The sequence below is a fragment of the Mugil cephalus genome, chromosome 12, assembly GCF_022458985.1.
Source record: "Mugil cephalus isolate CIBA_MC_2020 chromosome 12, CIBA_Mcephalus_1.1, whole genome shotgun sequence".
NCBI lineage: Eukaryota > Metazoa > Chordata > Actinopteri > Mugiliformes > Mugilidae > Mugil > Mugil cephalus.
In genome coordinates, this window is record NC_061781.1 from 20,994,593 (window position 1) to 21,016,864 (window position 22,272).

At 37.7% G+C, this 22,272-nt stretch overlaps 3 protein-coding genes across 3 annotated transcripts; 1 reads left to right on the forward strand and 2 right to left on the reverse strand.

Moving 5' to 3' along the window:
• Position 1: 1 nt before the first annotated feature.
• On the reverse strand, positions 2–3,341 carry dnajc15 (DnaJ (Hsp40) homolog, subfamily C, member 15). Its single transcript, XM_047600868.1, has 6 exons — positions 3,208–3,341; positions 1,816–1,867; positions 1,602–1,675; positions 1,407–1,483; positions 1,144–1,214; positions 2–999 (listed from the first exon to the last, which is right to left on the reverse strand). Exons 1-6 carry the CDS (start codon positions 3,313–3,315, stop codon positions 929–931), a joined length of 453 nt encoding a protein of 150 aa, XP_047456824.1. The 5' UTR covers positions 3,316–3,341; the 3' UTR covers positions 2–928.
• A 2,016-nt stretch (positions 3,342–5,357) lies between these two features.
• On the forward strand, positions 5,358–7,211 carry LOC125017137 (CD209 antigen-like). Its single transcript, XM_047599984.1, has 5 exons — positions 5,358–5,406; positions 5,868–5,972; positions 6,271–6,438; positions 6,844–6,986; positions 7,104–7,211. Exons 1-5 carry the CDS (start codon positions 5,358–5,360, stop codon positions 7,209–7,211), a joined length of 573 nt encoding a protein of 190 aa, XP_047455940.1.
• A 9,147-nt stretch (positions 7,212–16,358) lies between these two features.
• Positions 16,359–22,036, reverse strand: LOC125017782 (CD209 antigen-like protein A). The gene is made up of 5 exons (XM_047601267.1): positions 21,653–22,036; positions 20,687–20,926; positions 20,071–20,213; positions 18,665–18,768; positions 16,359–18,424 (listed from the first exon to the last, which is right to left on the reverse strand). Exons 2-5 carry the CDS (start codon positions 20,832–20,834, stop codon positions 18,274–18,276), a joined length of 546 nt encoding a protein of 181 aa, XP_047457223.1. The 5' UTR covers positions 20,835–20,926; positions 21,653–22,036; the 3' UTR covers positions 16,359–18,273.
• Positions 22,037–22,272: the final 236 nt, after the last annotated feature.

The window sequence follows — 22,272 nt, forward strand, 5'->3', positions numbered from 1 at the left end:
GTCTGGAGTTAGTCTCCTTTATTTTGACAAATTAAACTGTGAGGAGCAAGAGCAAGAATGACAAACGGAAGATGACTGTTGTGGAGACCCAACAGAGCATCACCTGTTACCCTGAATGATTTGAGCTCGCTGGGCATCTGTAGATGGATATATAAACAGTTTCCTCTCTGCTGCAGTATGATCTTATTCATGCTGGGATATTTATGCGAGTTACTTTTGCATTTTGACTGACATTGGCAGTAACATTTATAGGTCCTTTAATGGTGAAAATAAAACATTTATTTCAACATAGCACATCCGCCTCTTAGGGTTACGCTGTAGAATCTTCCCTCTGATGTATGTAACATAGAGCCCATGATTTGAGTTGGCCGCTCTCTCTAATATACATAAATAATATACATAAATGCCTGTTGTATAAAACATGAAATCAAAAACTATGATTTTTCCTTAAAAGGTCCTATAAGCACTTCTATTTGAAATAAATAGATTTTCTGATTATTAGTTAACATGTCAGGCTACACTGGGTTCAGTTGACTCGCCCACACAAACACCCAGTAACTGCATATGTTTACAAAATAATTTAATTTTACCACTTACCACATAAATAGATTATGTAACACTCGTTTACACTCATTCCAAAATGCTTCACACAGGAAGTAATGAACTCAGCGGTCGCACTGTTCCATTTCTAGCCCACTACCACCCACACCTTCAGTTTTAACACCTGAAGTGCAATATTAAGTGATATCATGTTACAGAATAGAATTCATGGTAAGCTGAAGAGGGAAACCATCATGACAGCGTCCTCTCTTTTCGTCGTCTTCCAGGAGCATGAGTGAATTCGTTGGTGTGATGTTCATGTCGATGCCGATGGAGCAGAGCTGCAGAGATGATGGAAATCTTTAAAGTGAGTCCTTAACAGTGCAGGTCACCGCCGGGTCTCCTTATCGAAAAGGTCTTTGGCCTCGTTGATCTTAGCAGCGAGATATGGTGATCCACCTAAACAGATTTTAAAAAGAGAAAAAAAGTTTAGTCTGATTCTGTTATGGATGACACAGCAAACAACTTTTAGCAACTGAATTTTGTTCTTGGTTGAAAATGACTTTTGCTTTAGTAGCTAATCGCCAGTGTAACACAGCTCACCTTTATCTGGATGGTTGAGGACCATGATCCTACGATGGGCCTCACGTACTTTGGCCTTTGTGCTGGTTGGGCTGGACATACACAAACAATAATTCCATGTAATCTATCATAAATCATGCTGTCCTCTGAGGGACACATACCAAAGTTGTCGGTTCTCAAGCTGAATCATAAATGTACACTACCAGTCAAAAGTTTGGACACACCTTCTCAGACTTCCAGACTTTTGACTAGTAGTGTATTTACTACAACACTGTTTATATTACCTGATCCCAAGAATAAGGCTGGCCTCTCGTCTGGACATCTTCTGCTCAAAACCTCCTTTGTAATATGAAGAGAAAGCCTGAGGAGAGATATGATAGGAGTAATGTTAATAGTCAGAGCCTAACCAGACTCATATCAAAACTCTTGAACCTGAAGAGGAATGCATATTTTGTTTTCATAAACTGAGAATGACTCACTGATGTGGGCATATTTTTGACAGTTTCTGAGAAAACCTGTCCAAGAGGCTTCCACAGCTGAAAAGCATAGCGACCTAAGGACCCACAAGACACATGAAGCTGTTCAAACCAAGAAATTTTAAAGAGAATAACAAAAAGAACAGAACATAAAAGTAAAAAAAAAAAGACATGATGAAATTATCAGAAAACAGATCATAGATCACACAATTCTTACCTGCAAAAGCTGCAGCAGCCACACCAAGACCAACAGCAATCAGAGTCCCTCCCTGTCATTAAAAAAAGATATCCAACAGTTACCACACTGAGACAGATCATACAACAAAGAAATATTTGCAGGCCTCTTTAAATGCACTGCAGAAAGCTGGCAGGGAAAAATAAAGTCCCCAGCAATAAACAAGGTGAACATTTCATAATATTTCTAATACTGTGTAGGTATCCCTTGGTGCTATGGGGTTGGGGTGTCTGGTCTGGTGTATGTAGGTGCTACATGTCTAAGTAACATCCACATGAATTCCAGGTCCAAAGGTTTCTCAGCAAAACATTGAATTGTCACAAGATGGTCAATGTTATTTACTTCTCCTGTCAGTAGTCTTAATGTCATGCTTGACTGGTGTATACTAACGTTTTACATTAACAACTGGTGCAACATATTTCAGTAGATCGTAACCTTGTGTTTTGTTAGCTATATTTAGTTTGTTGAACCTGTGTTTGATATTTCCTCTTTTACGGTTTGATCCAGATGAATCCTGGCATTGTCACCTTGGAATATGCCCAGGCCATCAAGGGAAGAAAAAAATCCATTGATGGAATAACCTGGTCACCCAGTATATTCAGGTAGTCAGCTGACCTCATTCTTTGGACACATAATGTTGCTGAACCTAGACCTGAGCAACTGCAAAAACAGACTTGTACAGTCGACACTAGGCTTGATGGGTGCATCACTTCATCTGCCTCTCTTCTTAGCCTGATACCCCATCAGTCTGGACTCATCAGACCACATGACCTTCTTCCATTGCTCCAGAGTCCAATCTTTCTGCTCCCTAGCAAATTGAAGCCTTTTTTTCTGGTTAGCCTCACTGACTACTTGTTTTAACTGCATAACTGTTCAGTCCCAAGCCCTTAAGTTCCCTTCACATTGTACGTGTTCTTACGTTCACTATGTTGTTTACCTCAATTTGATTTCACTAATCATTTAAGTTATCACCCATCACGATCAGTCACGATCACCACATTTCTTCGTGGAAGACGATGATTTGCCCCTTATCAAAAATACTAACATCTTTCCACGAGCACGAGATGCGTCTTTCCACATGGTTGTTAACGAAATGAGAAGCTAACATTCCACAGTTGGAGTTAAATAACTTGTTGCAATTTGAAATATAATCGTCCATGCAGTAATTATCCAATAGGATGCTCGTACCTATTTGCATAGTTAAATCTAGGTGGATACTTTTTTTTTTTGTTAGTTTAAGGTTAGTTCAGTAGCTAATACATGTGATGCAACACAGCGACGTGCCTTTAGCGGTCATTCAGGTTACATAACTCTAACGTCTGGTTTAATTTGACAGGCTACTCAAATATGTTCCGTGTTAAAACAAATACTTACAAGCCGTCCGTCTATCTCTGCGTCACTCCTCATGTTTGTTTTTGGAGAATATTCAGCGTATCGCATCATGTCTCCTCCATCCGTGGTCATTCTGCCGGCGCCCGCCATGTTTTCTGTCAGAGCCCGGAAGTGATGGACGACAACATCCGGCTTAAAAAATAAAAGTCACGTCCTGTCGTGAATCCATGAAGGCTAGAAAACTCGTCAAAGCCTCAAACTTGGGCCATTGTTTGTCTTTATATATTTGATTACTTGATTTTGTCTGAGAAAATCTTACACAAGATATTGTTGATTGAAGCATTTGCCAGCTGTACCATTCTCCACCCAGGAATCTTATTTGTACTGAGGAGTATTAGGGCCACCAGAAAAAAATTAGAGTAAGTTTTTTTTTTTTCATGATGCACTTCAAGAAAAAAAAGTAGAAATATTGTCACCATCATTTGTAACTAGGGATGGGTATCGTTAAGGTTTTATCCAATACCGGTGCCAAACTGGCTTTTGAAATGGTGTCTGTGCTTAAAAGGTGCCCAAACTGCTGCTTAAGGGAAGGAAAACATACAAACTTTGTCTAAAACCAGTGGCTTTTTATTTTTAAGGAATTTTGTGACATGCCACTTGAACAGAATATTAATTTAAATAATATAAATACAACTAAGACAACTAAGCTCTGAACGACTGGACCATTAAAGACGATTACCTGTTACCCTTTTGTCCAAGATACCTTGGACACTCTCTCTGCTGCCAAGTGGTTCAGCACACTGGACCTTGCATCTGTTTAAGTGGAATGTCATGCCTTGTTGACTATGCCATGCTCCAGCTGGATGTATCGTTTCTTGTCTGTCCTGCACTGGGAGACTTGTTTGGTCAATCTCGACAACATCATAGTGCCAGGCAGGGATGTTTCAGAGATGCTGGAGCCGTTGGGCCAGGTTTTCAGTAGACTCCACCAGACTCATCTCAAGTTGAAACCCAGAAAATGTTGCCTCTTCTGCCGCCAGTTAAATTGCTTGGGCCCCATTGTCTCAGGGGAATGCATGGCCACTGATCCCAACAAGGTACAGATGGTACAGGAGTGGCCAACACCAATATCAATGCAGTAGATGAGGCACTTTGTTGGCCTTTGTAGTGGACGGAAAGCTGCCAGGCTGCTTTTGGTAAACTAAAGCAGCAGCTAAGTCCTGGGTTACCCTCTCGACCAAGGTGACATGATACTTGACACAGACACCAGCAATACTAGTGCTGTGGCTGAGCAGGAACCACAGGGCCATCATCATCCCTCAAGACAAGGTCACTACCGGCAATCAAATGTCAGTTTTGGTAATTGGGTTGCCCACTGAAGGAGAGTAGACAGTTCAAGAGTTCAAAAAAGGGGAAAAAAGACTGTTCTCCTTGACTACTGTTGTTGACTGCTTACACATTTACAGCTTGGCGCTAGTTTGTTATGTTTGAATGTGAATTTTAAAAGTCGAAAAAAAAATCATCTGAGGGGTAGTGGTCACCATCTGCGTTTGCTGTATATTCCCACTAGGGTTAAGATGGTGAGTTGTTCTTAAGAAGATTATATACTTCATAACAGTTTAACTGAAGGAACATTTTGATTCATGCCTTTAAAGGATAATTCTGTTGATGATCTTGTTTCTCTCAAAGACTGCTTTGTGTTTTGTTGCGCCTAAGGCTGTGCTTTTTACTACTGCCCACTTGTAATGAGCTTAACATCACTGGTTACTGTAGCATCTCTAAGTATTCACGTACGGTCCTTAAGCAGGAACAGTTAACAGTAAATTCAATGTGCAAATGGTCGGCTATAATTTATCTGTCTTCAAATAGACTGACAGATGCATGTGTATTACAAACCAGAACCTCTAAAATAAAAATAGGATTGAATCAACAGCTCTCTGCGTTATTTTAAACAAATGCTGAATACCATAGCCTTCATGAAGATACGATTTGGTGCAGGACTATTTTTACTAGTGTACCTAATGAACTGTCAAATGACTGTATAATCATTACCTCTGAAACACGTGACTTCATTGTTGATTTTAAAAAAGAGACGAATGAATTGAAACCCACAGTGGTTTCATAATTTATTTGAACGTTCATACTTCAGAGAGTAGAGATCATTTGGGAAATAATTTGCATCCTTCAGAACAATGGACAGAATTTATATCAACGGTGAAGAAGCCAATTTCCATTGCCCAGGTAAGAAAAGAGACACAGAGGTGAATAGATCAATGTTTTATCATCAGTCATTTTTACTGTTGTAGACTTTGTTGGTTTTCACTCTTTTTTTCTCTGTTCAGGTCCAAGGGGTTTATATACAGGTGTTGCTGTCTTTCTGTGTATTTTCCTGTTTGCTGGGATCATCATCCTTGCTGTTCTCTGTGAGTCTGGTTTTCATAACTTTACCTCTAATACTCAGTGCCTCCAACCTCCACTGACTGTGACTCACTAACATGGACCAGTCAAAGTCAAACTGTCATATCTCAGATATGGCACACATGTATGTAGAAATGCCACATATGTTGTACACGGACAAACAGAATTCCAGGCAAAACATTATGACCACCTTCCTTCTTGTCTTTTGGTTACTTCTTTGAGTTCTTCTTGGACAACATTGTTTCAAAGGGATCTTCTGTATTTCTGAAACGTGCATCTTTTAGACAATCACTCAGTACGTGATGCAGAGCTCTCCACCCTCAAAGACAACCTGACTGCAGAGAGAGACCTTTGCCTGACTAAAAAGTTGGAAAGTTTGTCTGCACAAAGTGAGTCTTTGGATTTGCTTGATAGTAATACAAAGGCATTATGATCAGACTTTATGTTTTACTGGCTCTTTAACTAACATTTTAAATCAAACTGATAAATGAAGACTCTAGCACCTTCATTACAGCTGCAAATTCCCAATCATTGAAAAAGTCACATCAATGCAAAATTTAAACATCCATGGTCTTATTAGTTTATAATGTCTTTTTTGATATTTGTTCCACATAAAACATATCTAACATGTTTGAAAGTGTAGAGCTTTGAATGTGTTTCTAAAACATGTATGTTTATTTATTTCAGACCATAAGTTAAATGATTCAGTTGCAGAGCTCTCTGCCATCAAAGACAACTTGACTGAGCTCCTTCAGACCAGCAATGATAAACTGTCCTCCATAACTAAAGAGAGAGACCTGCTGAACGCCAACCTGGCTCAAATGACAAAAAATCTTCGGTGCTTGTTTGAACCGAGTGAGTCTTTGTCTGTCTTACTTGTCGTCTTTTGATAAACATGTTTTACTAAAATATTCAGTGGTTAGGCGATCCAGCATGTAAAAAGATTAGTCTATGCACTGGTTTCAAACCTGCAAATGAATAAAAAACATAAAGTAATTTACAAAGTAATGATGAGGCAAACTCCACAATGCTTGTATTGATCTCATCAAACATGTACTGTAACAACAGTTGGTTAAATACATGAGAAGTTTAAAAAATAAAATAAAAAGACAATATAACTAAATACTATCCAGATAATTCTTGTCAAATCAACATTGTTGCAGGCCTTTCAAATGGTCATTTATTAAAAAAGTAGTACTCACACCTCTACATTGAGAAATCCATGGATTTGTAATGTCTCTTGTTTGACGTTTCTTCCAGATAAAGTGTGTCCTGCAGGATGGCAAATGTTCAGCTGTTCCTGTTATTTCCTCTCTGGAAAGCCTGGTTCCTGGGATGAAGGCAGACAGGACTGTAGAGACAAAGGAGCAGATCTGGTGGTGATAGACAGCCCTGAAGAACGGGTAGTGTGTGTTTGCTATTGTGTTTACAAATGTAGTCATTCATACATGCTAAATGCTTAATGTGCATTATGTTTATGTTATGGTACAACACTAAAAAGAAATTTTCCTGTTGGACAGATGTTTCTGTCTATCAGCATAAACAGCAACATGTGGATTGGTTTGAGTGACAGAGAAGTGGAAGGAACCTGGAAATGGGTTGATGGGACTCCACTGACTCTGAAGTAAGTCTTCATTTTGGTCCAATATTAACAAATGACTTCATCTTCTATCACATTTCCAGATGGCATTTCTCCCATTCGCAAAAATACTAATATTCAGAGACTTAACTTGTGGAAATCAGTGAGAGGAGAGAATTTTTCTTTTTTTTGAAGGCACACATTGGGACAAAATAACTTGTCAACAACTCATGGCATATATGACATGTGATAACATTAAAATATTTTATGGTGGGGCGGTGTCTCTCCCCCTCTCTGCCTCCATTTCCTGTCCATCTCTCTCTACTAAACTCTCAGTAAAGGCTAAAATGCCAAAAAAATATATACACTCTGATATATACTGATATAATGACAGACGTTTAGTGATTATATTATTTCCTGACCTTCCAGGTACAGGGGAACAAAACAACTTGATATTGCAGGTGGCGACCCAGAGAGTGGTGAAGAGGACTGTGTTCATATCAGACATGGAGACACCACTTTTTGGAATGATGTTTCGTGTGAAATCCCTCTGCAGTGGATTTGTGAAAAAATTCCATAAACTTGTTGTACACTTTGCTTGAACATCAGATATTTGGAGATGTTTTAACTTTACATCTTAACGCTACTGAAGCACCAATGTTTTAACTTTAGCTACTGAAGCACTATTCATTTATTCTGCAACTGTAAAATGCACCTATAGACAAAAGTAACTCACTTACTGTATATATATATATATATATATATATATATATATATATATATATATATATATATATATATATATATATATATATATATATATATATATATATATATATAACATTTTAACATTTAGATGAATTTAGTGTGGTTTTACATGAAGCATCAGCATCTTGTCCAGAGAGGCTGACTTCAACAGCAGAGAGAACACAGCGTTGCTGTCTGAGGAAGGAAGTCCCCCAACAGTGTTCAGGAATATGCGGAACCAAAGGGGATGTGTGATATTTTGAAGTGTATTTCATTTTGAGTTTGCTGGAGTTTGTATGGATAGATGTTTCAGTTTAAGTTTCAATTGTTGCTTTTCCTGTTGGTATTTTATTTCTGTAGAACATGAAGTGATGTTACACAATGACTGCTTTGACTATTTCCCAGAAACTGATGATGTGAGAGATGGTGACAGGGGTTCAGTTCAATAAACAATGTCTGCTGTTTAAGAGCTTGATGAAAATTGTGATTTATCTTCATATCTTTTCACCACTAATATGAAACTTTCCTCCACAGCTGAAAAGAGAGACCTCCTGAATGCTAGACTCACTGAAATGACTACGACAGCTGTGTTTAGACTCCTTATATCCAGTGTAGGCTCAGTGGAAGAAAATGTTTTTACTCTACAAAGTCAAGTGTCTCATATTTTGTACATTGTGTTTCTGCAACCTCTGCTCCACCATATAATCAATACAACTGGAGACTTGTCCTCTGCCCCCTGGTGGATTTATTCATGCTCTGCAGACATGCAGACATCAATTAAAACAAGTTGAGATCAGATAATATAAGAGATAAGATAATATAAGATCAGATAAGACTTTATTTATCCCTGTGGAGAAATGAAGGTGCTACATTGCCAGGGAACAATAGTGCAAATTGTAAAAAAAAAAAAAAATATATAGAATGTAAGACGAGAGAAACTATAAACTAAAAAATATATTTCCATATTATTTCAGGTTTATAGTATTTAGACAACTATTACTACCAATTCTATTAGTAGTCTTTGACACTTTCATACTTTTGACATATTCAAAAATCACTGGTTCATCACATCAACTTCTGCATGGATGTTTTTGTTCCTACCAGAACTGTGCGCTGCTTTTTCTGTTGGCTGGACTCATCACCCTCGTTAAACCTCTACAATATTCCCACAAAAAGTTTAATGGGAAAAGTTAGCATTATTATTTAGTATTGATTTATTTAGTATTATTGATAACTGATAAACAAACTAGAAAAATTAAAAAATATATATAATTTGTAGCAGCAACTCAAGGTCTATTTGTTTCTGATGCATGCATCGTTATTTATTTCAGACCATCACTCAATATCAAATGACTACTTTCAGCTGCATTGTTTGCAAAGTACAGTGGAATTGCAGTGTAGAAAGGAATAAACTGCAACTCCTCAAGAGAAAGAGCGTCCTGGTCTTGCTTCCCAAACCTGCTGGGAAAATGACTGGAGAGGGGTTTGACCACAAGTAATCACTTGGAGCTGCTAATGTCTCCACTGTGTTTGCTGACTACGGTCAGGTAACCGAAGCAGGAGCAGTTAACAGTAAATTAAATGTGCAAAAGTTCTGATATAATTTATCTGCCTTCAAATAGACTGACAGGAGCGTGTGTATTACAAACCACAACCTCTAAAATGAAAACACAGTTGAATCAACAGCTCTCTGAGTTATTTTAAACAAAAGCTGAATACCATAGCCTTCATGAAGATACAATTTAGTGTAGTACTATTTCTACTAGTGTGCCTAATGAACTGTCAAGTGACTGTATAATCATTACCTCTGAAACACATGACTTCCTTGCGTGTCTATTTTAAAAAAGAGATACGAATAAATTGAAACCCACGTAGGTTTAATGATTTTTATAAACATTCATGCTTCAGAGAGTACAGATCATTTAGGAAAAATAATCTGCATCTGTCAAGGTTCTATGTCTGTCTTTTATTTTGTGGAGTTCCAACACACGAACTGAATGAATGTATTAAACAATGTATGTATGAATGTATTAAACAATGTGTTTGTCAGCTATAATATAACTGTTAATATTTGCATTCCTGACTAACTACTGTATTAGGAGTATCCAAAAAAAATCTTAAGAAAGGCATCTGGACTTCTGGATGTAGGTGGACATGTACAATCTAATCGTGATATAAAGATATAACCGATGAGATGGGACATACCCTCCCTTCTCTAGACTATCCTCTCCTTTCCTTTACGTCACATGGGAAACAACAATTTAGCAGTTGATCTTGAAGTGATTCAAACAGTCTCGGCATACACACATACATTCATGCACATCACACCTATTCCTGGGGCTTTGAAGGTTCTTTGCAGTGTCTTAGCTGTTCCTAGGACTGTGCTCTTCTGGACTGAGGCAGTCACTGCCTCGAGTGCTCCACTTTCTGTGATATGGCCCATTGGGTTTTGGGTACTTCTGGCCCAGTGACCACACCACAGAAGGTAACTGAAAACAACATGACCAAGGTTCTATGGGACTTTAGCTTCTAGACTGACAGATTTTTTCATATACTTTTAATAGGGGAGCTGTAGAGTTAGTGGTTAGAGATGCAGCTTGAGGCTGAAGTTTTCTTTCACTATGACATTTGTTGTTTTCTCTCATCGCTATAGACACTGAAGGCCTGATTCATACAGTGAAGTTGTGTCTGCTACTTTAAGTCTTTCAAGCACTGATGTGCTATTAAGTGTTGATGACTCTGATGAACTGAAAGCCATTTTCATGTGAGTGTCTTGGCAAGTGGTTTCTTACCTCCAGAAGTATAGCTATCGCTTGCATGTCTCTCTGGTCTGTGAATCATTTTTTCTTTTGATATAAAATAATGTTTTATGTTGCGTATGAATTGCGTGGGTATGAATTTCTATTCAATAAATACCTTAAACCACATCGCATCTGTACATCCCATCCTGGTGATGAACTGAAGGAAATTTCAGATGTAATCTTCTCACAATTACAAACATTTGTTTGCTAAATAAATAATATAATTATAATATATATTATATATTAAATATATAAATTATATATATATATATGACAACAACTACAAAGTGAAAGTAAGATTCTGCAACTTTCTACAGAGCATGAATAAATTTACCAGGGGGCAGAGGACAAGTCTTGACGTTGTAGGGTTAAAACGTTGTCTTCTACTGAGCCTACAGTGGATATAAAGAGTCTAAGCACAGCTGTTCGCATCATTTCAGTGAGTCTAGCATTCAGCAGGTCTCTCTCTCCAGCTGTGGAGGGAAGTTTCATATTGATGGTATAAAGATATGATTTAGATGTTTTAGATGTTTCCTGCTTCAACACACCTAATTCAAATGAGTGGCTCGTTATAAGGCCACTGCAGAGCTTGATGATGAGCTGATCATTTGAATCAGGTGTGGGGGAAGAGGAAAACATCTAAAACATGCAGGGCAGTGTTCCCCAAGGACCAGGATTGGGAAACACTGCTCTAAATTCCCTACAAGGCTTGTGGGAACCAAGAGCATGGCATTTGTAGGTAACCCAACAACTTGTTTACTTGACACTAATTCTAAGGTACTATTTTGTGAAATGACAGCTATTCCTTCATGCTACAGTATAGAGTAGAAAATGATTGACAGAAAATGAACTTGATGATTATTCTTCCCAACAGGAGAGTGCAAGAATTTGTCAATTAGCATCACAGCAATTGTTGGAGTCAGATGTTCATGCTATTTGTGACAAACACATTGTCTCTAACTCCATTGTGGCTGATGTAAACCAGCCAGAGAACCAAAGAGTTGACCCTTGTATCAGGCAAGTCATTCAGCAAATGGAGTCAGGAGTGAGTTCATAGCCTACCATCAGAGCTGAGCTGCCAGAACTTCCTCTTTACTCAGATACCGCTCATCATGACACATTTATGTAAGTGCACTGGAACACTGCAAGGTAAACAATGGACAGCATGGTGCAAAACGTTGCTCTAAACAGATCAGATACATCAACGTCATGGTGTAAATTAGCAGGTCGACGCGGGATGCCTGTTCACACTGAAGCCAACCAGAGCTGAGCTCAGCTGATAAAAGCCGATTGCCGGGTCATTTGACCGGGGTCAAATTGCCAGGTTCTTCATGCAGTGTTAAAGGGGCTAGAGCAGGGGTGGCCAACCAGGCAGAGACCAAGAGCCACATTTTTTACTGTGTTGCGGCAAAGAGCCATATCATACACATGGGCACACATGAACATCACCCCATCCCTTCCTCACACACACACACACACACACACACACACACACACACACACATTAGCTCGGCCAGATTTATTGTAAATGTCACACACCAACATGATAATGACAGAAATTGACTCCTACAGTACAAAGAGAGGCCAGTCATCTTCATGTTTTCGTTTTGCTGTGCACCTGCCGTTTTGAGAGCGAACTTGGCGCAAATTGTTTACTCAAATGATCTTGCTTCTCTTGGGAAACTTTGAGGTATTTTCATCCAACACACATGCACGCTGGATGAAAATACCGTATTGAACTCACGCGAAGCGAAACCTCGATATGAACGTAAGAGCCGCATGGAACCGGGCTAAGAGCCGCATGCGGCTCCGGAGCCTCGGGTTGGCCAGCCCTGGGCTAGAGAGTGGAAAAATAGTCCTTGGAGCCAGATTGCAGCAGCACTAAGAATATATACTGGTAATCAATAATCACTTGACTGAATATGCAGTAGCCATTCCCACTCTAAAATGAAGACTTACTGCTGAGTCAATGGAGTCCCATCAACTCATTCCCAGTTTCCTTTCACTTCTCTGTTATTCAAACTAATCCATGGGAAGTTTTTGATGCTGTTAGACAGAAACATCTGTTCAACAGGAAGAATTTTTTTTTTAGCGTTGTACCATAACATAAATAAATAACAATGTAAATAACAATGATCAGACCAAAGACTGAGGTTAACTGAGTTTGTTTACTCTCCACACAATTAATACACTGAAAACGTAAGGTTGCTAGGAAACCGGCATAAACTCTCTGATTGCTAAGCAACCGTAAACTCTAACTCTTAAAGGTTCTTAAAGGCACAGGCCCTCTGGATCTGGGTGAATGTCTTTACTACGCTAACTATTGTGGGTCACTACAGTACATTAAACACAATAGCAAACACACACTACCCATTCTTCAGGGCTGTCTGTCACCACCAGATCTGCTCCTTTGTCTCTACAGTCCTGTCTGCCTTCATCCCAGGAACCAGACTCTTCAGAGAGGAAATAACGGGAACAGCTGAACATTTGCCATCCTGCAGGACACACTTTATCTGGAAGAAATGACAAGCAAGAGTCATTACAAATCAAACGCTCCATGGATTTGTCAAGTTAGAGGTGCAAGTACTACTTTTTTGGTAACACTTTCTATGATGGTTGTATTTATAATGCCCGATCAATGCACTCATGATGTTTTATAAGGTGTCTATAAAGCATTATAATGTGATTATTACCATCTATACATACATATAACAAGTCGTTATAACCAACTTCATGATGCATTGTGACAACTGGTTATGAATGATTATAATTTTAATCTGAATAGTGCATTATAAATATGTCAATATCTGTCCAGTCACTTGTTAGTTTTATGATGCATCATAACTACTTTGCTTTGCTCAATGTGTGTAGTGATGCATAATGAGTTTTGACTTCTACTATAGTCCTTTATATCTGTAGCTATAAGTATATGTAATAAAGTTATAATAATGTATACATCTCCCTACAGCACACACGTATAAACAGCTATGCAATATCATAAGTGCTATTTGTCAGCTCTAAGTAAAGTGACAAGAATATGACACTATTATTAACAGATATTAGTTACTATGAGTAATCAAAAGGTGCAATGAACTAAGTCCTGAGTCTGGCATCTTTACCCCATATGCACAATATTATAAATGACTATGTTAATATCATAGGTGGTATTTGTCAGCTTTATGTAAAGTAGAGCAAATGAGGTGTTGTAGATATAAGATTATAAACAAATATGAGGCACAATGAAATGAGAGCCTGGACAGTAAAGACAAAAGGAATGCATTTAGTTCACTTTATTTTCATTTAAACCAACACACATAATCAGAATGATGCTCTGAGCACATTACACAAACACATGAAACACGTGAAACAGGCCACAAAAGTGGCACAGCGTGGTCTTAGAGATGTGGCTCTTAAAAGTGCCTTTGGGTTGGTGAGGTGATTCAGGGTCAGAGGTCAGGGGATGGTTTGACAGCAACTACAAGAAGAAAAGAGGGAAATCTTTAGTGCTCTAGCTAAGTTTGTTTTTATGCAGAAAGGTTTGATTGAAAACACATAAACAGATCACGTTTTTTTGTTTAAAGCAGCGTAATGAGACATTGTGTTACCGCATATCATGCAGGCAGCGCAGATTACCCGTAGGTGGCTTAAGCTAGCTAGACAAAAGTTACAAGACACGGCTAGTTTTCCCTCACAAGTGAGATCGTTTTCATCTTCTTGCGTTTAATGATTGAAACCATTCGAAATCATTGCTTTCGTACGTAAACCATGTGCTTCGTGTAAGCAAAGTAAGGCATTAGTTCCCAAAACACTAGCAGGACAGAGACACATCCTACCTGTCCTGGAGAGGGCTCAGCAGAGAAAGGGCAGAAAAGCCGCTTTACGACTAGTACATACAGTCAATGCTTTACGTCAGTGGGTGGAGCTGGGGACGGAGGTGGGTGGGTGGGGTCAGAGGTCAGGGGTCATGGACTGAGGAATGACATTTCTACAATAATAATAATATTAATAAAAATGATAGTTTAGTCAGGTTGGTGTTCAGCAGGTCTCTCTCTTCAATCATGGAGGAGAGTTTGTCATTGCCGGTCTGTAGGAGCTCAGTCAAGTTGTCTTTGATGGCAGAGAGCTCTGCAACTGAATCATTTAACTTATGGTCTGAAATAAATAAACATACATGTTTCAGAAACACAAAAGACTTCATGGATTCAAAACTGAACATTTTCAAACCTATAAGACATGTTTTATGTGAAATGAACATCAAAAAAGAGACATTATAAACTAACAAGTCCATGGGTTTTTAAATGTTGCAATGATGTGACCAGGGGTTGACATTAACTTTTGTGACTAAACAATAAATAAGAGTTTAAAAAATATGAAAAAGATATATTACAAACAAACAAGGCAGAACAGAGAGGGACCGTCTTTATACCAGTCATTATCAAGCTTCGCCCTGTAGCCCTGATAACAATAATGCATTGATTTTATATTGCAGTTTTCCATTTATGGAGTGATTGGAGTGAGACAATCATCATCAACGCTATCAGGTAAGATAATACATCATCAGTTTCAGTTTTTCTTGAATTTTATGGGAAAATGTCTTCTGCCTAAAACTCCACGTGTTATCGCATACAAATCACTGCCAGTAGATTACTATGGTTGAGCGCGATTAAAAGAAAGAAAGAAATAATAATAATAATAATAATAAAAATAATAATAATGCATAAATCACGTTTAAGTTAATCATTATTTGTGGGATTCTTGTTACAGGCTAATGCTAATGTTAACCGCATTGGGGGCGTTAACATTTGAGGTGTTATATACAGGTTCAGAGTTTAGAGTAAGAAGTTCGGAGTTAATACTTAAACATTTATATCTAGAGGTTTGATTTAGTGACACTTCTCTTTTACACTCAGTTTTGACAACAACTATTTATCAACTGAGAGTTAATTATAATGGATTAACTCTACCCAGAGTATAATTAACTCTACTAGTGTATATCTAGTTTAACACCAAGAATTCAACTCTTCTCAATTTGCTGTGTACCTTTACTTCATTACCTGGAATCTGGAATGAACTAAACAACATTATTAGAGATGGTGCTAAACAAAACAAGTTACCTAAACATGTTGTTATAAGTGATATTGAAAATTATAATATGGAAGAGGTGGCAAGCAGTTTTAATCAGTTCTTTGCAGATGTTGGTGATGTCCTGATCTAGCAAAAACAAACAAACAAACAAAAACATTCTAAATCCAGGGTCAGATGGAGTCTATATGGTTAAATTAATAGAAATGAATTGACACTCAATGTTTCTGAAAGCAGTGGAGGAAGATGAAATGATCTCCACAGTAAAGAAAAAGTGCAAAAATAAAACATCTACAGACTACAATGGCATTGAAATGTCATTAATTAAATGGGTCATCGAGGGGATAGTGAAGCCATTAGCACACATCTGCAATTTTTTGTTTAAAACTGGTACATTTCCAAACCAGATGAAAATTGCTTAAGTCATTCTGCTATACAAAACTGAGAGCATGCACAACAATACCACAACTCTCAAAAAATATTGGAAAAGCTTTTTAACAACAGAATGGATGCATTTTTGGAAGAAATAAAATATTTTCTGAAAGGCAGTATGGGTTAAGGGTTAATAGATCAACATCAACATTACAAGCAATAATGAAATCAATTGAGGAAATCACAGATGCAACATACAACAAAACACATGCAATAGTATTTATTCATCGATTTCAAAAAAGCGTTTAATGCAATAACATAACATAACATACTGTTCAATAAACTGGAAAAAATATGGAAAATGGGGGCCGGTATTAAACTGGGTTAAAGAGTTATTTGAAAGAACAGTAACAGTTTGTAATGTTGGGTCATCACTGCCCTGGATATTAAGTATGTGACATTGGTTGTGGCGCCCCCCAGGGGTCAGTATTAGGCCAGTCAAGACAGAAAACAGAAGCAGAACAGAAGACAAAAGCAAAAAATGAAAACAAAGACTTTATAGTAATGACATGTGCAAAGTGGTTAAAATTTGTCCATTTTGCAGATGACACAAATATTTTTGGTTCAGGAAGAAACATGAAAAATTAAAAAATATGGTTTGACTGGAATACATTATCATTAAATTTAAGAATAAGTTCATGTTATTTGGCAAAGGCACAGTAAACACAAAGGTGTGAATAGAAATTGATGGGTTGAAATGGAAAGAGTACAACTAATTTCTAGGGGTTATAGAAGATGGCAGGCTAAGTTGGAAACCAAACATCAACACAGCAATAAGGACAATTCATGAGGTCAATTAGTTGGAACACACTAATGCACTTTTTATACAATCAAAACTCCTGAAATTCACTGACATCGTATCTTATCAAACAGCAATTATCATGTATAAGGTGAAAAACAGACAACTACCAGAAAACAATCAAAAATATTTAGATTACGCATTGTTTCTAATTGAGAATTACGCACAGATGTCCAGCTCCAATACGCACTGATCCATCTGCCGGTAAACCAAACTATTTAGGGGGCTAGGGAATGCATCATGCCAATTACCACTTTGCTGCAGCTTGCTCACAGACTCGGGCATGTTGTATATCACTGTTTAGAGCAGATCATTGGCTACACAAAACGCTGTCATTCGCTAAGTTGGCTGCAATTGTTTCAGTATGTGGATGAAAGAAGGGGGAAGGGGCTTCTTTCCAGTGCTGACTCTTATTGGCTTCTGAAGGCTGGTGACGGGACAAAGAAGCTCCGAAATGGTTCAATGAGGTGTCAATCAAAAGGTCAGAGTTCAGCTGCGATTTTTAAAAGTTAAACACCAGTAAAATTTAAGTGTATTTTTTTTGATAAAATGCGTAGATTGTGGCATATCTCCTTCTTCTTCCAAGACACTGAAACAGCTTTTCGTGGATTTTTATGGAACTAAAAGTCTTTTTGGACTGAAATTATGACTGAAATGGACAGTTTGAACCATTATCGATACAAAAGGAGTGTTTTGACCTGGATAATATTGATTATTGGATTGGTATGAGGCTTTTCTGGTGAGTTTATGCTTGTTTCTTGTTTTTATTGTTTTGAGCAAAATGTGTTGGTTATGTTGGCTGTGTTGGTTGAATCCTCTAATGGCTTATATGAATGAAATCAGAAGAAAATGAGCTTTCCAACGACCTATTACATACAGGATTTACCCCAACACAACTCGTTTAGAGATCTCTGATTTGTTCAAAAAACTGCTGCTATCCCATACAGGCCCCAGCTGAAAACTGATGCCATGTTAAAATAACCAGAGGTTCCCTGATACCATTATGCTATAGTTTGAAATGGATCAGGACAGGAAAACTTGTCATAAGTCAAGACAACTGTCTGATACTGAATACAAACAATGCAATGAATGCTTACATGAGTTTTGAACTCAGTTATTATACATGTGTGTAGATATTGGAGCAAAGTGATGTGATATTTACATATTTTAATCACATGCCATTCATATTGATTAAAAAAAAAAAAACTCATTTAGATGCAGTATATAAACTTTAAATGTGCCCAGTAGAGTTATGGTATCTTTTCACAGACCCATGGCAGAGATGACGCACATGAAATATCATTCCAAGAAGTGAGGTCATGAATTCTGATATGAGCACAGTCTTCTTCACCATACTTTGGGACTCCACCTCCGTTATCAGGTTGATTTGTATCCCAGTAGCTGGAAGGTGAGTGAACAACAAAATCACTCCACTGTTAATCTTTGACAAACTAATCTTCTAGAAACAGTGTAAACAGTCAATCACAACCATCAGGGTGAAATTCTCATTGAAAAGTTCCTCTGCCCCACATACCCAAAGTCTCCATTGTCCAGCTACAATGTTATTTTTCCTTGGTTCTATCTACGATTGAGAGAAATATCCTTGAGAAGCCGAATAAAAGATAAAAACAACAGACTTACTTCAGAGTCAGTGGAGTCCCATCAACCCATTTCCAGATTCCTTCATTGTCTCTGTCATTCAAACCAATCCAAGTTTGTCCCTTGGTGAAGTCCTCGAGGAACCTCTGTTCAAAAGGAAGAAAAACATGTTTACTTTTAAACCACAATCTACACTACCCGGTCAGAAAAACAAGTCGCTACATGAAATTAACCAAGCAAAGAGATAAGAGCATCATATTGGATAATTACTGAATGGGTGATTATCTTTCAACTGGCAACATGTTATTTAACTCCAACTGATGCAATGAGTAGCTTGTTAATCTGTTTAAGAAGGGTCAAATCATTAGCATGCATCAAGCAGAGAAAACATCTAAGGAGATTGAACCATAAACTACTCAAATTAGGTTAAAACTCTCCAATGCATTATGAAATACTGGAAGAATAGTGGGGAACCATCATCATCTAGGAAGAAATTTGGTCAAAAATATACCCTGATTGATCATGATGGTCATGGTGATCACTTACACATTTGGTGAAATCAAATTGAAGAAAAACAGTAGAACCCAATAAATAGTGAAAGTAAGAGCATTTCCATTTGTACAATGTGAAGGGAACTCAAGACACTAGGACTGAACAACTGTGTAGTCTTAAAAAAGTGAGGCTAACAAGGCAAAAAGCTTCAAGTTGCTAGGTAGCATAAAGATTGGACTCTGGAGCAATGGAAGAAGATCATGTGGTCTGATGAGTCCAGATTTACCCTGTTCCAGGGGTTCCAGGGAATCAGGGTAAGAAGAGAGGTAGATGAAGTGATGACCCCATCATGTCTAGTGTCTACTGTACAAGCCTGTGGGTCAGTGCTATGATCTGGGGTTGCTGCAGTTGCTCAAGGTCCAGGTTCAGCAACATTATATGTTCAAAGAATGAGGTCAACTGACTACCTGAATATACTGAATGACCTGGTTATGACATCAATGGATTTTTTTCCCCCCTGATGCCATGGACATATTCCAAGATGACATTGCCAGGATTCATCTGGCTCAAGTTATGAAAGAGTGGTTCAGGGAGCATGGATGAATTAGCCACCACAGAGCCCAGACCTGGACCCCATAGAGAATCTTTGCGATGTACTGGAGAAGGCTTTGAACAGTGGTCAGACTCCCCCATCATCAGTACAAGATCTTGGTGAAAAAAGAATGCAACACTGGATGAAAATAAATCTTGCAACATTGCAGAAGCTTTTCATAGAAAGAATGATGCTAAAGTCCAAAGAAATATTAGAGTGTGTGACCCTTTTTTTGGCCAGGCAGTGTAGAATGTAATTCCGATACAATCATAAAATATTTATAATGACATTTTATTTACATGGAAAATGTGTTAAATATGGTACTCTATGTCTGTAGTCAGACAGGCTTATAGTTATTCAGTACCTGTTCTTCAGGGCTGTCTATCACCACCAGATCTGCTGCTTTGTTTCTACAGTCTTTACTGCCTTTATCCCAGGAACCAGACTTTCCAGAGAGGAAATAACAGGAACAACTGAACATTTGCCATCCTTCACGACACACTTTATCTGGAAGAAATGTCAAACACCAGTCATTACAAATCAAACACAAGATTTGTCAAGTTAGAGGTGCAAGTACTACTTTTTTTTTTTTTTTTTTTTTTTTTTTTTTTTTTTTATTAATAAATGACCATTTGAAAACAATCCTGATTTGCTAAGCGGTCGCTGGATAGTATTTAGTATCTTTTTATTTTTTAAGCTTTTCACATAATTAACCAATTGTTAGTTATATGTTCAGTAACATCAATAAAATAGTGGCATTATGGAGTTTGCCTCATCACGGAGGTGAATTACTTTGTTCCATTTATTTTTTATTCATTTGCAGTTTTAAAACCAGTGCACAGACTACCCAAGTCTAACCTCCTGCCACCAAATGTTAACAAGGATCTTTTTACATGCTGGATGGATTAACCACTGAGTATTTTGGTAAAACATGTTCGTCGATAAACAACAAGTAAATTTTAACAAGTTCAAAGACTCACTCGGTTCAAACAAACACTGAAGTTTAGTCAGGTTGGCGTTCAGTAGGTCTCTCTCTTCAATAATTTTTTTCAGGTTTGCGTTCAGCAGGTCTCTCTCTTCAGTCATTTTACTAAGGTTGGCGTTAAGCAGGTTTCTCTCTTCAGTCATGGAGGAGAGTTTGTTGTTGCCGGTCTGTAAGAGCTCAGTCAAGTTGTCTTTGATGACGGAGAGCTCTGCAGCTGAATCATTTAACTTATGGTCTGAAATAAATAAACATATATGTTTCAGAAACACAAAAGACTTCATAGATTCAAAACTGAACATTTTCAAACCTATAAGACATGTTTTATGTGAAATAAACATCAAAAAAGAGACATTATAAACTAACAAGGTTTAAATGTTGCATTGATGTGTCCAGGGTTTGACATCAACTTTTTTGACTAAACAATAAAGAAGAGTTTAAAAAATATGAAAAAGACATACTACAAACAAACAAGGCAGAACAGAGAGGGACTGTCTTTATACAGGTCATTATCAAGTATTCAGCTCCAGTAAGGTTCTGCGTAGGCCTAAAGCTCCTTTTATATGAAAATATGCAGTCTACTATAACGAAAGGCGTAGTTTCTTATTACATTAAAAGCTCACTTAGAACACAGCTTACAACTAAATTATTCAATAATATGACACAAAATAATGATTCAAATCCTGTTTCCAAAAGCGTTCATTTACTCCCTAACCCCTACTCTATATGTAGGGTTTCACTTTGTAGGACATTATACATGAAGCATTCATCCGTTTGTTTTTTTTTTTGTTTTGTTTTGTTTTGTTTTTTTAACTGAACAGACTGAGAGTTTGGAAGCATTTTCTTTGAACTAGTTTAGTAAATGTAGAGTCACCACATGATACCTGTGTATGTCTCTATAGAAAAGAGTTAAAACATTATTAGAGATGAGTGTTAGAGAGTTAACTAAAAACAACAGACTCACAGAAGACACCAATGATGATGAGTCCAACCAACAGGAAAACACTGAGCAGACCCAGAAAGATGGTAACACCTAAATATGAACTCTTCTCAGAGCTCGTTGGACCTGAACAGAGAAAACACCAGTGAAACCAATAACATCTACAACAGTGATAATAAAAAAAACATCACATAACTCTCTATAAATGTATCCTTACCTGTGTGATCTGTTGAAGGTTTTGGATTGAAGGATTTGACTTGTTCAACATTTTCATAAATTTCCTCCATTGTTTGCAAGGATGCAGATTATTTCCTAGATGAGCTCTGTTCTCTTATGTGCAAAATGCACCGTTGTACATGTAATGTGTGATACTGTGGGTTTCACTTCATTTATCTTGTCATTTTTGATGGACCTGTTAGGAAGTCACATGTCTTAGATGTGATGAATGTAGCTTCCTGAACAACCAAGTTCCCCTTAAATCGAACAGTTCTTCAATATTTCTTCTTACCTTAAATAGGCAAACCTTCTGTATCTGTTATGTTACCTGGTCTGGTCTAGGTGGGTGGTACATGTCTAAGCATCAAATAAGTAGGATACAGTTGAAAATCACAGAACCTTATGAAAATCAGACTCAGACCGATGGT

Bases quoted from the DNA above. Each gene is read 5' to 3' on its own strand.
- dnajc15 (XM_047600868.1), bottom strand. From the start codon at position 3,315: ATGGCGGGCGCCGGCAGAATGACCACGGATGGAGGAGACATGATGCGA. The intron at 1,868-3,207 runs GTAAGTATTTGT...TTTTAATGACAG, and splicing joins CAGAGATAGACGGACGGCTT to GGAGGGACTCTGATTGCTGT. The intron at 1,484-1,601 runs GTGAGTCATTCT...ATCTCTCCTCAG, and splicing joins TCAAAAATATGCCCACATCA to GCTTTCTCTTCATATTACAA.
- LOC125017137 (XM_047599984.1), top strand. From the start codon at position 5,358: ATGGACAGAATTTATATCAACGGTGAAGAAGCCAATTTCCATTGCCCA. The intron at 5,973-6,270 runs GTGAGTCTTTGG...TATTTATTTCAG, and splicing joins GGAAAGTTTGTCTGCACAAA to ACCATAAGTTAAATGATTCA. The intron at 6,987-7,103 runs GTAGTGTGTGTT...CCTGTTGGACAG, and splicing joins TAGACAGCCCTGAAGAACGG to ATGTTTCTGTCTATCAGCAT.
- LOC125017782 (XM_047601267.1), bottom strand. From the start codon at position 20,834: ATGACTGAAGAGAGAAACCTGCTTAACGCCAACCTTAGTAAAATGACT. The intron at 20,214-20,686 runs GTGAGTCTTTGA...CATTTCTTCCAG, and splicing joins TCAGTGTTTGTTTGAACCGA to ATAAAGTGTGTCGTGAAGGA. The intron at 18,425-18,664 runs GTAAGTCTGTTG...CTCACCTTCCAG, and splicing joins GGGACTCCACTGACTCTGAA to CTACTGGGATACAAATCAAC.